This window comes from Carassius carassius, chromosome 14 (genome assembly GCF_963082965.1).
Source record: "Carassius carassius chromosome 14, fCarCar2.1, whole genome shotgun sequence".
In the NCBI taxonomy this organism is placed as follows: domain Eukaryota; kingdom Metazoa; phylum Chordata; class Actinopteri; order Cypriniformes; family Cyprinidae; genus Carassius; species Carassius carassius.
Window position 1 is genome coordinate 7,359,361 of NC_081768.1, and position 14,400 is coordinate 7,373,760.

The 14,400-nt window shown below is 38.6% G+C and overlaps 1 protein-coding gene across 4 annotated transcripts in view; it reads right to left on the minus strand.

Moving 5' to 3' along the window:
* LOC132156820 (adhesion G protein-coupled receptor B3-like) overlaps positions 1-14,400 on the minus strand; it is a 164,031-nt gene that overhangs the window by 36,326 nt on the left and 113,305 nt on the right. For all 4 annotated transcript variants that reach the window (XM_059565856.1, XM_059565858.1, XM_059565857.1 and 1 more), the window contains 4 exons: positions 10,760-10,906; positions 8,269-8,344; positions 3,988-4,090; positions 1,296-1,339 (listed from right to left, as the gene is read on the minus strand). In XM_059565856.1, coding sequence (XP_059421839.1) covers positions 1,296-1,339; positions 3,988-4,090; positions 8,269-8,344; positions 10,760-10,906 — 370 coding nt within the window. The remainder of the gene's footprint in view (positions 1-1,295; positions 1,340-3,987; positions 4,091-8,268; positions 8,345-10,759; positions 10,907-14,400) is intronic.

Consider the following 14,400-nt stretch of genomic DNA (forward strand, 5'->3'; position numbering starts at 1 on the left):
TAAGAACTTCATTTGGACAACTTCAAAGGTCGTTTTTCTCAGTATTTAGATATTTTTGCACCCTCAGATTCCAGATTTTCAAATAGTTGTATCTCGACCAAATATTGTCCGATCCTAATAGACCATACATAAACGGAAAGCTTAAAAAAAGTTTTTATAAAACTTATAAATTAAAAAAAGGTGATCTATTAATCTCAGTAAAATTTACACTTAAGACTGGTTTTGTGGTCCAGGGTCACAAATCATTCTAAAATGCTGAATTGCTGTAAAGGAATCATTTCGTATTACTATAAACTATTTGCAACAACATTAACTGTACCTTTTGATCAACTTAATGTAGCCTTACTAAATAATAAAATAAAAACTAAACATCTGAATGGTAGTGTATGTACAGTACTTCTTTGAAAAGCACTTAAAATGGGAAAATAAGGTTTATATCATCCTATTGTTAAGTCTCTTATAATTTTCTCCAGCTATTTGCGGCTGGCCTGGCTGTAATGCCTTCTAGTGGTTGGGGATTTGTCCGTTTCATCTTTTACTCATACTTTAGTGACACTGGAGTAATTATTCTCAAACAGTTTTTTAATGGTGGAAGTGATCTCACACTGTAGTTTCCAGTAGAACCTAAAGGCTGTGTAAAGGTAAACTGGTCCTTGATCTATTCTGCGAGACAGTTTCCTCAGAATAACATCTGGATACTTATGCTTTCAGAGTACCGTATTTCTCAGTAATACAAGATCAGTTTTCCCATAATCAAAACATTTCATAACAGCCACAATTTAAGGTGGAATGGTACATTATATGAAAAAAAAAATCCATAAATGTTAAATGTAAAGCTATAACATTACATTGAAAAGGCTGAAAAATATTGAGAAATATAAACAGTTTTAGTTTTATTGCTTAGCATTAGAAACAAGTTATATCAATTTGATTTAAGATTACTAAACTTTTTTTTTTCTAACCAATGACAGGAATTAATATAATAAACCAGGTCAGTTCTGATTTCATGTTGACTTTAGATTGAAAAGATAAGAGGAGCCTGACAGCACCACAAGTCTTCTAAATATTTTTCTATCAAATGTATTCTCTGAGAATAACACAATCAAAATTGTATTACTGCTAATGTCAACCACTGTTTCACCTCGATGGCAGCGGAAACATGTTTCCATGGATACAATGGCTGGATATTTCAACAAGCACCACAATTTATTATTGGCCGTGAAGTTATTGTATTAAAAGCTCATTTTCACAAATCAGAACACAATCTTGGAGACATAAAACTGACTTTCACTTACATAATAGAGCTGTCCCACAGTGCACAGAACGGATTCATTGTTCCCTGCAAGAGAACAAACACATACTGTGATTGGACACGCAGCACAATGATTAGACATCACAGTACATGCTAATAAAAAGACATTTTCACTATGATAGGCAATATCTCAAAGCATAAGTCACGTTATTTAATAGATAAACAGGAAAGGGGAAAAAAGCGATGTGGAGAAAAGAGCTCCCATTGTAATCATCGGGGCCATATCTTGATGACACAATAAGGAGAGAAATAACTGGTGATGGCAAATTAATTATTGGACTAATTACTGCTATTTGTCTGTTGATTAATGAGCCTGAAACAAATGACACGGGCATTGTAGAGCTCCCTTTGATTGGCTGTACTGATTCAAAGAGGAACAGAAAACTACATTTCTTTCAGAATTCAGCTCAAATACACCCAGATTCTTCTCCTAGTCTCGGTTTAAAATGTTTCATGTTTCATGTTTCATTGCTTTTTACATCAATTACACAGTTAAATGGGAAGTGTTTGTATTGATGCAGAACCTTGTGTGTGTGTATTAGGGTGGCCATATGCGCCGTTCATATGGGACACGTCCCGGCCAGGATTTTAATATTGCCTAAAACATCCAGAGCAGTTTGACCAATAACATGCAGGTATTGTACATAACCGACTAATCGTGGGGCTGCGAGTGAAAAGGTGAGATCAAGAGGGAACGATCAAAGCAATGCAAATATGCGCACGTGTTTGTTTGTTCGATTGACTTGAAGCGTCGCTGCACACAAATCCAAAAAAAACAAAATGCGCCACAATGCTTCAAGTCAAACGAACAAACAAACACGTAAAAGCGATTCGAAAGCATAAGGAGCCATCTGCTCTGCTCTTTATAGCTCTCATGTATGTTACACAACGATCAACCTGCACAGTGCAAATAGCCAAAACCTGGATATTTTAGGCAATATTAAAATCCTGGCTGGGACGTGTCCCGTATGAACGGCGCATATGGCCACCCTAGTGTGTATGCATATACAGTATATTATTTTAACATTATTTTTATGCTAAGTTAGTGTTTACCATTGCTGCTTTCTATAGTAGATCAATTGGTTATGATGCATATTATGCAAATAATAGATTATTTTGTGAATATGTGTCAAAGAGAACAAATCACAATTTCCACAGATGTTTGCAATTATTTTTTGCACTATAAATAAATACATAAATAAGTATTTGTAATTGTTATAATAATGAATATAAAGAAAATAATAATAAAATCCACATAAGATGCAGGACTTCTTTAACCCTCTGGAGTCTAAGGGTATTTTTGGGGCCTGGAGAAGTTTTGTCATGCCCTGACATTTGTGCTTTTTTCAGTTTCTTATAAATATCTAAATGGGTAAAGTCTAATCTCACTGTAATCAGCACAAACTGGGCTATAATAATATGTGAAATGCATGCATGTACATGATTGTGTTTTTGAGAAAAAAAAATGTTATGCGTACCGTATTTTCCAGACTATAAGTCGCACTTTTTTTTATAGTTTGGCTGTTCCTGCGACTTATAGTCCGGTGCGACTTATTTATCAAAATTAATTTAACATGAACCAAGAGAAATGAACTAAGAGACATGAACCAAGAGAAAACATTACCATCTCCAGCCGCAAGAGGGCGCTCTATGCTGCCAGAGATGCTGCTCAGTGCTCCTGTAGTCTACAATGAGCAGCATAGATCGCCCTCTCGCGGCTGTAGACGGTAATGTGTTCTCTTGGTGCTTGGTTCTAAATAAATGCGACTTATAGTCCGGTGCGACTTATATATGTTTTTTTCCTCGTCATGACGTATTTTTGGACTGATGCAACTTATACTCAGGTGCGACTTAGAGTCCAAAAAATACGGTAGTTAGTGAAAAACTAAAAATGTTAAATCACATGAATAAGGCCATAAAACACATAAAGAACATCGGTTTCCGAGACTTTTGAGAACTGGAGCTTGTAGCCTAGAATTTTTCTTTCTAAATGATGTGAAAATCATCTTGTTTACTCACTTACAGAAAACAATATGTTGATTTAAATTTTCTAAGACACTTTTTGTTGGTAAAAGTCATATGCGAGTAGGCGTCAACTATCATGAATATCATTGTGATTTACACCTGAGAAGACAAAGGCCCGCATAATGAGCTGCATAATGAGCCTTTCAGTCACTGTCACTGATAGGGAAGTGTTACAAGAAAGAATGTGAGAACAAAATAAATGTATATAATTTTATGTTTGTAGTTTATTTAGAATATATTTAATTATCCCACAACATAATTTAATATCCACTTGGGGGAGCAGTTAAACAGTTTATCAGGAACAATCAAAGCTGACTTTCAAACAAATTTTTTGCATCGTTACTCCAGTTACACAATCCTTCAGAAATCCTTTTAACAATCTTATTTTCTACAAAAAAACATTTATTGTTATTATTATTATCATATTATCATTCCATAAATGGAGGATCTCTGGGACATAAAGGCTGTAGATTCCTTCCCTTGGGTAAAATAAATGGCATATTAACATGCTCCTTAAACCAACAGACCAGTGAAACAGTAAAAGAGTCCAAAACTATGAGGTTTTAAAATATATGTGACCTCCATGTCAGCATGAATTAGCCTCTACTGACTGTTTTTGTGAAGCGTGTTGAGATCTGACTGGTGCTTACATTAGCTAGATGAGCTAACTCAATCTCCAGCTGGGCTTCTGTTACCCTGGGTTCTGGTCGGACAATCACAGCAATCACTTTCGAGTTCACAGCAGTGTTATTCCTGTGGGTTAGATCAAACCACACAACAGTCAGTTCATGCTTGAATGAGAAATGCTAATTTCAATACTTCCATTATCATCAGCATTGATTTTTGTTTAAACTCCCCATTCTGAGCGTTTAAATGGAAATGGCTCATTTAGCACAGAACTATCTTTCCAGGTTGAACTCAGTTTAGAAAATCGGTGTGAGGTCGTTCTTTTTGGTTTCTCACTTCAAATAAGATATTTTCTGTTCGCAGAGGCCAGAAATAGTGATATGCTTGACTACATTTTAGAAGGTGAAATAATTAGACTATAAATAAATGAAATAACATTCAAGATCTAACTCTAAAGATGGACAAAGTTATAATATATTAAACATTGACAAATTAAAAACTGTTTAGTTTTTGATTAACCCGAAATGATCGCCTCTGGGTAAAATGATCACATAGAGATGGAAAGCAGTCATTTGTCATCACTAGACACAAAAAGTTACTTCAAGTACTTTTATGTGCTTTATTACTTTTTAATTTCATTATTAAAACCAATATTGGTTGGCATGAGTTGTAAACATTCAAGTACGCTTATGTAATGCAACAGGGGTGCAAAAATCCTTTTGATATTAAGATTCAAGTACACTCAACATCGCTCTCCTTGCATGCTTCTTCCTCCTCTAAACTAAACCAATTTTCCTGTTTAGGGCATGATTTCATGGTCCATTTAAAAAGATGCAAAGACAGAAAATGGATGCCCAACAAGTAGCTTTTAAAAAGACTACAAAAAAGCTACATCTGAGACATATACTCCTCAGTCCTCACATTATTTTACAGACTGTCACATTCTTTTTATTTTTGATTATGGTATTTAGAATGCATATGAATTGAGAAGACTATGCCAAGGAAAATGAATTTGTCTTTGTCTGCAAGTAGATCAGCCTAAAGGCAAAAATGATTCCTTTCAAATTAAATGTACAGATTGGATCAGACATTATCTGTGCATGGTTAACCAGCCTCTCGGTTTGATTAAATCAAGCAGAAGTGGTGTCATGACTGTCCACACAGCCTGAAATGCATGAAATAACACATTAACTCTTAAAATGGAAGCTTATCAAAAAAATACAATTCTGTAATTATGTACTCTATCATGTCATAATTTCCAGCATTTCATCAGTTTTGGGGCACAGGCCCGCTTCAAAAAACTGAGCTCATATTTTGATATTATCCTTTTAAATACTGTTTTGGATATACAGTCTTTTACAAGCCATTCACAAGCTGCATGTGCAAAAAAGAGCTGCATTGTCATTGTTGTAGATGACACAGTTTAACACACATACTTGATTGCTGAGTTTTTATCAGAGAAAATTATTCTCAGGTTGCTATACATCAATCTAACACGGTAAAAAGGGTCTAGCAACACCCCTCTAAAACACAAGAGGTTTACCATATAATGAAAGTAAATGGTGACCAGAAAACAGCACCATGAAGGTATTATTAAAGTGGTCCACATAACTACATTTGGATACTATATTCCAATATATTGAAGCTATACAAATGACTAAGAATTACATTAATTGAAAATCTTACACAGAAAAAAAAAATCTGAGCTGTAAATAAAACAGATTATTGGATGATTACTGGAGTGTGTTTTACAAATGTATACATTTATTAGCAATTTCTGGATAAAAATTGTTTCTGAACCAATTTATTTTCTCAGTGTATCTGAAAGCCATAGTGATTAATTACTTTCAATACATATAGAAGAAAAAAGAAACAGTTTGCATGTTCTGGTATAAATTTCCACATAAAATCCTAATATATATATTTTTTTCCATAATAATAATAATAATAACCACACATTTCTTGTAACTATCACACTAGAGTATTTTGTCTTGTGATTAAATGTTCATCAACATGATCTGTCTTTAAAAACCCTTCTGCTATGTTGCATTGTTCTTGTTTGCTTGTTTCTTTGTAACACTTTTCTTCTATCTTCTACTGTTTGTACTGATCTCCATCTCCCTAATGGCTTTAGTGAATCCAACATTGCTCAAGAACAGAGGACCGCCCTTTTTCTCTGTTCTTCCATGAACTCTCTCCCTGTCAGTGGGAATTCCACGAGGGAATCAAACTCGGGTTTGCTGAGGTTTGACTGACAGCTCAGAGCCACACCAGGAAAGGTCTGTCCTGTCCTGCGTGTCTCTGGAGGTTTGACTAGAAGTCCTCGAATGGAACAGAAGGCTTTGATCCCGAGCTTCAAGATGGACTCTGAGCATAAACAAGAATTGCCATGAGTGAAAACGCTGTAATTTGTTTGTACCAGCTTCTGTTTTTAGGACTAGATGAAAATCACAAGGAATTTGTGTGAAACAGCTTCCTTAAAAACAAATGATTGTGTTTTTTTGCGTTTACAGTGTTTGTCACTAGGCTTTAACACATTAGTCACATAACTGAGCTTCATACAAGGACAAATTCCTTATTAGCACCATAATAAACAATGACTGCACCTGACATTTGAAGCTTGGAAAAATGCTGCAATTTAGAAATTACGAGATGATAACTCAGAGATTCTACTTTGAGTAGTTCACATCTTCAGACACAGAAATTCTTGGTTTCCATGGCAACATCCATGATGCCAAATCAACCCACGCATCATTATATTAGTTCAAATCAAAGAAAGAGCACCATGTTACACAGGCTATAATCTAACAGAATTACCTTTAACTGTTGAGGCTGCTGTCATTTTTGTTAAATGACATTATACAATCTTAGCTTTCTAAGATAAAACTTGTAATGATTTTTTTCAATTGAAATTACAGTAATTCCAACATGAATGCAGCATAAATCCTATGCTATAATATGACAGAAAAAAACTTTGTTTAAAACTTCCAAACTTAAAAAGATTATGACTGCATATATATGACAAGAATCCATAAAAATAAAAAGGACAACTATCAACAAATCAGCATAAAGGTAAATTCTTGAATATTTGCTTGCAATCTAGTTTATGAAAAACCTTTTAAATTCATTAGGTTAGAAATAAACAAAAATTAGAAAGAAACAGTGAAGTTTAAACCATCACTTTTTTTTTTTTTGCACAGGAAATTTTTATGATTCAAAAATATATTAAAAAGTACAGTACTTTTATTTTTGTTTGACCTTTATTTAACCAGGCAAGTTAATTAAGAACAAGTTCTTGTTTTTTCAATAATCAATATCTCCTATGAAACATTCAAACATATATTCCAATACATAAAGCACATAAAAATTAATAAATCTCAGTTAAAACTTTTACAAGTCAAGGGTCAGAGCACTTATTAGTAATTTTTTGTAAATGCACATAGTGGAATATTTGTCTCCGGTTTCATTAACTTTTGTAGTACAGTCCTAATTTTTGGGGCAGCAAATTCAAAAGCAGAATGACAATAAGTAGTTTTAAAATATATTTTAAAATATCATATCATTTCAAAAATGTATCCATTTTGGATAAAGCGTCTGCTAAATGCATGATTTTAATGTAATTTAATTTTGTATATCAAATGGCTATTCATAAAACAAATAATATTTAATGTAGGTTTAATGATTTATGAATCATGAATGATTAATCTCGTGATTAATTGCATCCAAAGGTTGTTGTTGTTGTTTTTTTTCATATGTGTGTACTGTGTATATTTATTATGTATATATACACAGATACAGCATATATTTTGAAAATATTTACATGTATTTACATCAATATATTTATATTCATATAATTTATATTATATATAAATATATTTAATATATAAACGTAACCTATTTTTCTAGTTTTAAAATATATTTTAAAATATCATATAATTTCAAAAATTTATCCATTTTTAATGTTATTTTTTATTCACTTAAATAAAAATAAATAATTGGTAGTGAAAAAAAAATCAGATTCTCAAAGTAACAAATGTATTCTACGGGTGTCATAAATTCATAAACTTGCACACATTACACACATTATTTGGTTTTCTTTTTATAAAAGAACACAAAACTTCTCCAGATGAATTATTTATCAAGTCATTTTTAAATTTTACAGGTTTAATGGATCAAAATATTTCCAGGTAGGAACTATCTTAAGTAGTCCCTAGGCTACAAGTATCCTATGTTGGGAATTTCTCCTCGATAATATCATTATGATATCTTTGTAATATTTCATCTAAATGACTGGAGAGTCTTACCGAGGACCGGGCAGCATAAGACCAAGAGTCTTGTAGAGAACTGTTCCAAGAATGAACACAGGAGATCCATCCATATCTGCCGGAAAACAATCTAGGTTAGATGATACTATAATCACATTATCTAATCATATCAAATAGCATCTCCATACAAAGTTGTTTTTCTCAGCTTCCTTTTCAACTTTTCACTCAGCAACATGGATGATTATTTAATAATTCAGAGTGCAGATTTGTTTCAGAGGCAGACAGCAGGAATTTTCTTTTAATACCTTCCCACTTCCATGTAGGGATCATTTAATCCAAAGTAATTTAACAATATTTCTTTTTTTCAAAGCTACAGGAATTCATTAACCTCTAAACCTGCAAAATACTCATTAAAAATCAGATCTCTTGCCAAACAATATCCTTGACAGCTAATCCATCATAAATTCCCTGCCAATAGTGAATCAAGTGGTAGATCAGGCTATACTAGAAAGGCAAAAGTCTTCTTTGCTGACAGGAAGGCTAATCTTGGTTCAAACAGCTCTGTACAGCCCTCTAGTCAAGCTCAAGGCAAACTGGAGTGAGTTATGTATTAAATCAATCCTTCATTACTTCCCTCTGATACACTTCAGATAAGACTGATCACCCTAATTAAGTAAATAGTCTGGTGCGCTGGTGCTCAGCTCTCTTTACTATCATTGTTTGAGAGGATACAGTGAGTGCTGTGTCATCTGAATTGATGTGGTCGACCAAGTGCAGTCTCCTCTAAAACAGGCAAATGGCAAGCGTTTGACATGTAGTCTTGTATTCTCAAAGCTATCCCATTAAACGGTCACAGTGTGTCACCGCTTTGAAATTTTAACACAATCATATGGTAGCGATTACTAAACTTTTAATATCCTACTGATTATCCAAAATAACGTAAATTTTAAATGTAAAAAATCTAAGTGACAAAGCGTTTTCATGGCCTTAAAAATGTATAAATAAGTGGAGAATATACAGTAAGTTATGATTGCAAAATAAGTCCCAAATGGGTGATCAAAACCTCAAATATAAAATTTAACATTGACCTGATGTACTGTATCTCACTGTATCTCACTTGTCACTTGTCACTGTGTTCCTGTAGCTCAATTGGTAGAGCATTGCGTTATCAAGCGTTGGGGGTTTGATTCCCCGGGAACACATGATAAGTAAAAATTGATAGCCTGAATGCACTGTAAGTCGCTTTGGATAAAAGCGTCTGCTAAATGCATGATTTTAATTTAATTTAATTTTGTATATTAAATGGCTATTCATAAAACAAATAATATTTAATGTAGGTTTAATGATTTATGAATCATGAATGATTAATCTAGTGATTAATTGCATCCAAAGGTTTTTTTTATTTTCATATGTGTGTACTGTGTATATTTATTATGTATATATACACAGATACAGCATATATTTTGAAAATATTTACATGTATTTACATCTATATATTTATATTCATATAATTTATATTATATATAAATATATTTAATATATAAACGTAACCTATTTTTCTTAAATATATACATACGTGTGTTTATTTATATATACATAATAAATATACAGTGTACACACAGATATTATGTAAACAAAATCTTTTATTTTGGATGTGATTAATCGCGATTAATCATTTTAAAGCACTAATATAAACGGTAATAAAAAAGGAGAAAACTTTGCTGCCTACCTCTAACATATACTTTAGCACATACAGTTAAAAATATTCCTGTAGCTGAACGAGTAGAGCAATGTGCAATGTGCTAGCAAATGCCAAGGTCATAAGTTCGATTCCCAGGGAACGCATAAACTGAAAAAAGTGCAACTCCATGAATGCAACGTAGTTGCTTTGGATTAAAGAGTCTGCCAAGTGTTTCATGTTTTAAGTGTTAAAACCTAGTGTTAAATTCTAACTTCTACAAATAAATCACACTTACAGTATCACCAACCAGGAATATCATTTTTATTAGTTTCACCTGATTTCTGGCTTTGGAAAAGTTCAGTTTTCAAGATTTCACATAGTAAAAGGCAACTCTAATTAAAGAATCACTTGTGCTACATCAATGTACGCACTACTCTGCAAAAAAAAAAACACAGGTCTACCAACTACTATTTCATTCTATATTCCTTGAACAAATTGGGTTTCATTACTTGTTAGAACAAAACAAAATATTAACGTGGTGTGAAAAACTTCAATTATTGTTCCCTATTAAATAACATGCCGGAATTTCTTGAATTTATTGATGTTATTTCCATAGCGGAAAGAAAATACGTCCAGTGTCAGCCTAAAAGATGCAGTTTGTTGCGTTAGTTATATAACTCAAAGCATTATTTCTGGAAAAAGATTGTCTATTGCCGTTCACTGACAGCTTGATTCTCATGCTGATGGCCTGCTTTGTTGAATGTTAATGCACTGAATGAAAACTGGCATTTACAATCTATTTAATGTAGCCTAATTATACAAGACATAAGATAGCAACATGTACATTACCTGCTGTCTGGGGCACAAAGATTCCTTTAGGAATGACAACTTTGTCCTCTGAGTTTCTGGCCCAGTCCACCATCCCTTTCCGTCCCTTCATGGGAAAGTTAATGTCTGTTATCACAGATGGCGCAGGCATCCTCTTTATACTTGCAACTAAAAAAAGCACAAGAAAAAAACAGGATAAGGGACAGTTTGTTCCCCATCCACTTTCAAGACAGGAAGTCTAACACAAGATTTGTGACAAAACATATATAATTACATCAATAATGTTTGACTAAGTGTGCCTATTTATTCCATAATAAAAAAAAAAGCACAAAACAGTCATTTGAAAAAAAAAAAAAAAAAAAAAAAAAAATATATATATATATATAGACCGCAGACAGAAGGCAAAAGGGCCAACAATGTCACAGTGTCTGGGTTGTGTTCCCTGGGGTTCCACTAGGTGTCCTCAGTTCCCACGGTGTTTATCATATTATCACTGTGATTGTTCCCCACCTGTCTCCTGTTTCCCCATTATCCTTTTGTGTATATAACCCGGTCTGTCTTAGTATGTGTCACGGAGTCGTTGTTTAATTCATGTCCGTCATCGTGTCGTGCTCTTGCCTTGTGTCCTTGGTTGTTTATGTTTGGTTTGGTTTTGTTTGGTATCGACCTCTGCCTGGACTGTTTACCCTTTTGGATTGCCCTTAATAAAAGACTTACTCGCAATTGGCTCTATCTCCGTGCCTCATTGGATCCCTGCCGTGACAGAACGACTCCGTCCTTCTAGGAACCAGCGGTATGTCGTCTTTCCGTTCCCCAGCCAAGATGGCGGAGCGGCGAGCCAAGTATCTTCGGTTGATCGCCCTCCGCCAAGAGGGAAATGAAGTGGGTGCCCTGGCTCAGGTGTTCTGGTCCCTGGCCGAGGGCATGGGCTACAATGATGCTGCCCTCAAGGACTATTTCAATGGCGGGCTGGATGATCCAGTGTCTCAGGAGGAGATGGCGCAGTTAGAGACACTGGAATTCTGGGAATTCGTGCGCTACCTGCAGCATCGGCTTCGGTGGGATGCCCCAGCCACTTCTGTCTCTTCCGGCGGGGTGGTCGTCAGCCCAGCACCACTGCCCAGGATGGCTACCAACCAAGCGCCACAACCCAAGATGGCCGCCAGTCCAGCACCACTGCCCAGGATGGCTACCAGCCAAGCGCCACAGCACAAGATGGCCGCTAACCCAGCGCCAATGCCCAAATTGGCCACCGTTCCAGCGCCACAACCCAAGATGGCCGCCAGTCCAGCACCACTGCCCAAGATGGCTACCAGCCAAGCGCCACCATCCAAGATGGCCGCCAGTCCAGCATCACTGCCCAGGATGGCTACCAGCCAAGCGCCACAGCACAAGATGGCCGCTAACCCAGCGCCAATGCCCAAATTGGCCACCGTTCCAGCGCCACAGCCCAAGATGGCCGCCAACCCAGCGCCAATGCCCAAATTGGCCACCAGTCCAGCGCCACAGTACAAGATGGCCGCCAGCCCAGCGCCAATGCCCACTTTGGCCAACGGTTCAGTGCCACAGCCCAAGATGGCCGTCAGCCTAGCGCCACAGCACAAGATGTCCGCTAACCCAGCGCCAATGCCCAAATTGGCCACCGGTCCAGCGCCACAGTACAAGATGGCCGCCAGTCCAGCACCACAACCCCAGATGGCCGCCAGCCCAGCACTACAGTACAAGATGGCCGCCTGTCCAGAGTCATGGCCCAAGATGGCTGCTTGCCCAGCGCCGCTGCACAGGATGAGAGTCTCAGCTGACCCTCCAGAGTCGAGTCAGGTGCACGTGGACCCTCCAGAGTCGAGTCAGGTGCCAGTGGACCCTCCGGAGTCGAGTCAGGTGCCAGTGGACCCTCCGGAGTCAAGTCAGGTGCCAGTGGACCCTCCGGAGTCGAGTCAGGTGCCAGTGGACCCTCCGGAGTCGAGTCAGGTGCCAGTCACCGCTGATCCTCCAGAGTCAGGGCTAGTCACCGCTAATCCTCCAGAGTCGAGTCAGGTGCCAGGGAACTCTCCAGAGTTAGGGCTTATTACCGGTGACCTTCCAGAGTCAGGGCTTATCACCGGTGACCCTCCAGAGTCAGGGCTTGTCACCGGTGACCCTCCAGAGTCAGGGCTAGTCACCGGTGACCCTCCAGAGTCAGGGCTAGTCACCGGTGACCCTCCAGAGTCAGGGCTAGTCACCGATGACCCTCCAGAGTCAGGGCTAGTCACCGATGACCCTCCAGAGTCAGGGCTAGTCACCGATGACCCTCCAGAGTCAGGGCTAGTCACCGATGACCCTCCAGAGTCAGGGCTAGTCACCGATGACCCTCCAGAGTCAGGGCTAGTCACCGATGACCCTCCAGAGTCAGGGCTAGTCACCGATGACCCTCCAGAGTCAGGGCTAGTCACCGATGACCCTCCAGAGTCAGGGCTAGTCACCGATGACCCTCCAGAGTCAGGGCTAGTCACCGATGACCCTCCAGAGTCAGGGCTAGTCACCGATGACCTTCCAGAGCCAGGGCTAGTCACCGATGACCTTCCAGAGCCAGGGCTAGCCACCGATGACCTTCCAGAGTCAGGGCTAGCCACCGATGACCTTCCAGAGTCAGGGCTAGTCATTGATGACCCTCCAGAGTCGAGTCGGGTTCCAGATGACCCTCCAGAGTCAAGTCTAGTCACTGTTTACCCTCCAGAGTCAGGGCTAGTCACCGCTGATGCTCCAGAGTCAGGGCTAGTCACCGTTGACCTTTCAGAGTCAAGTCAAGTCACCTTTGACCTTTCAGAGCTGAGTCAAGTCACCTTTGACCTTTCAGAGCTGAGTCAAGTCACCGGTGATCTTCAAGGACTGAGTCAAGTCACCGGTGATCTTCAAGGACTGAGTCAAGTCACCTCTGATCTTCATGAACAAAGGCAAGTCACCTCTGATCTTCATGAACAAAGGCAAGTCACCATTGATCTTCATGAGCAAATGCAAGTCACCAATGATCTTCATGAGCAGTGTCAGGCCAGCACCGATCTTCTGGAGTCCAGTAGAGACACCATGGAATTACCAGAGTCTCGTCCTCCCGTTGATCCGGCCGCACGGAAGTGGTGGGCTTCTGATCCGCCCTGGGGAACTCTGGCCTCGACCACAAGGTTGTGGTGGTCTTCTGCTCCGCCCTGGAGGGCTTCCGCTCTGACCACACGGACATGGTGGTCTTCTGCTCCGCCCTGGGGGGCTTCCGCTCTGACCACACGGACATGGTGGTCTTCCGCTCCGCCCTGGGGGGCGCTTGCCCTGACTACACGGTTGTGGTGGTCTTCCGCTCCGCCCTGGAGGGCTCTGGCCTTGACCACAAGGGTGTGGTGGTCTTCTGCTCCGCCCTGGGGGGCTTCATGTTGTTTTTTCCTTTGGTTTTTGTGTTAATGTCTGTCCCTGTTCCTTTCTGTTAGTCTGGCCCTCCGTCCCTCCCCCTGAACCTCCTCCTGTCCTCCTCCCTCCTGGTCTTTCTGTGTTGTGTTTACATTCTGGTGCCTGTTCCCCATGTTTTTCTTTTCTGGCCCTCCGTCCCTCCCCCTGAGCCTCCACCTGTCCGCCTCCCTCCTGGTCTCTGTTTTGTGTCTGTCTTGGAGCGTCTGGGAGCCGCTCCGTAGAAGGGG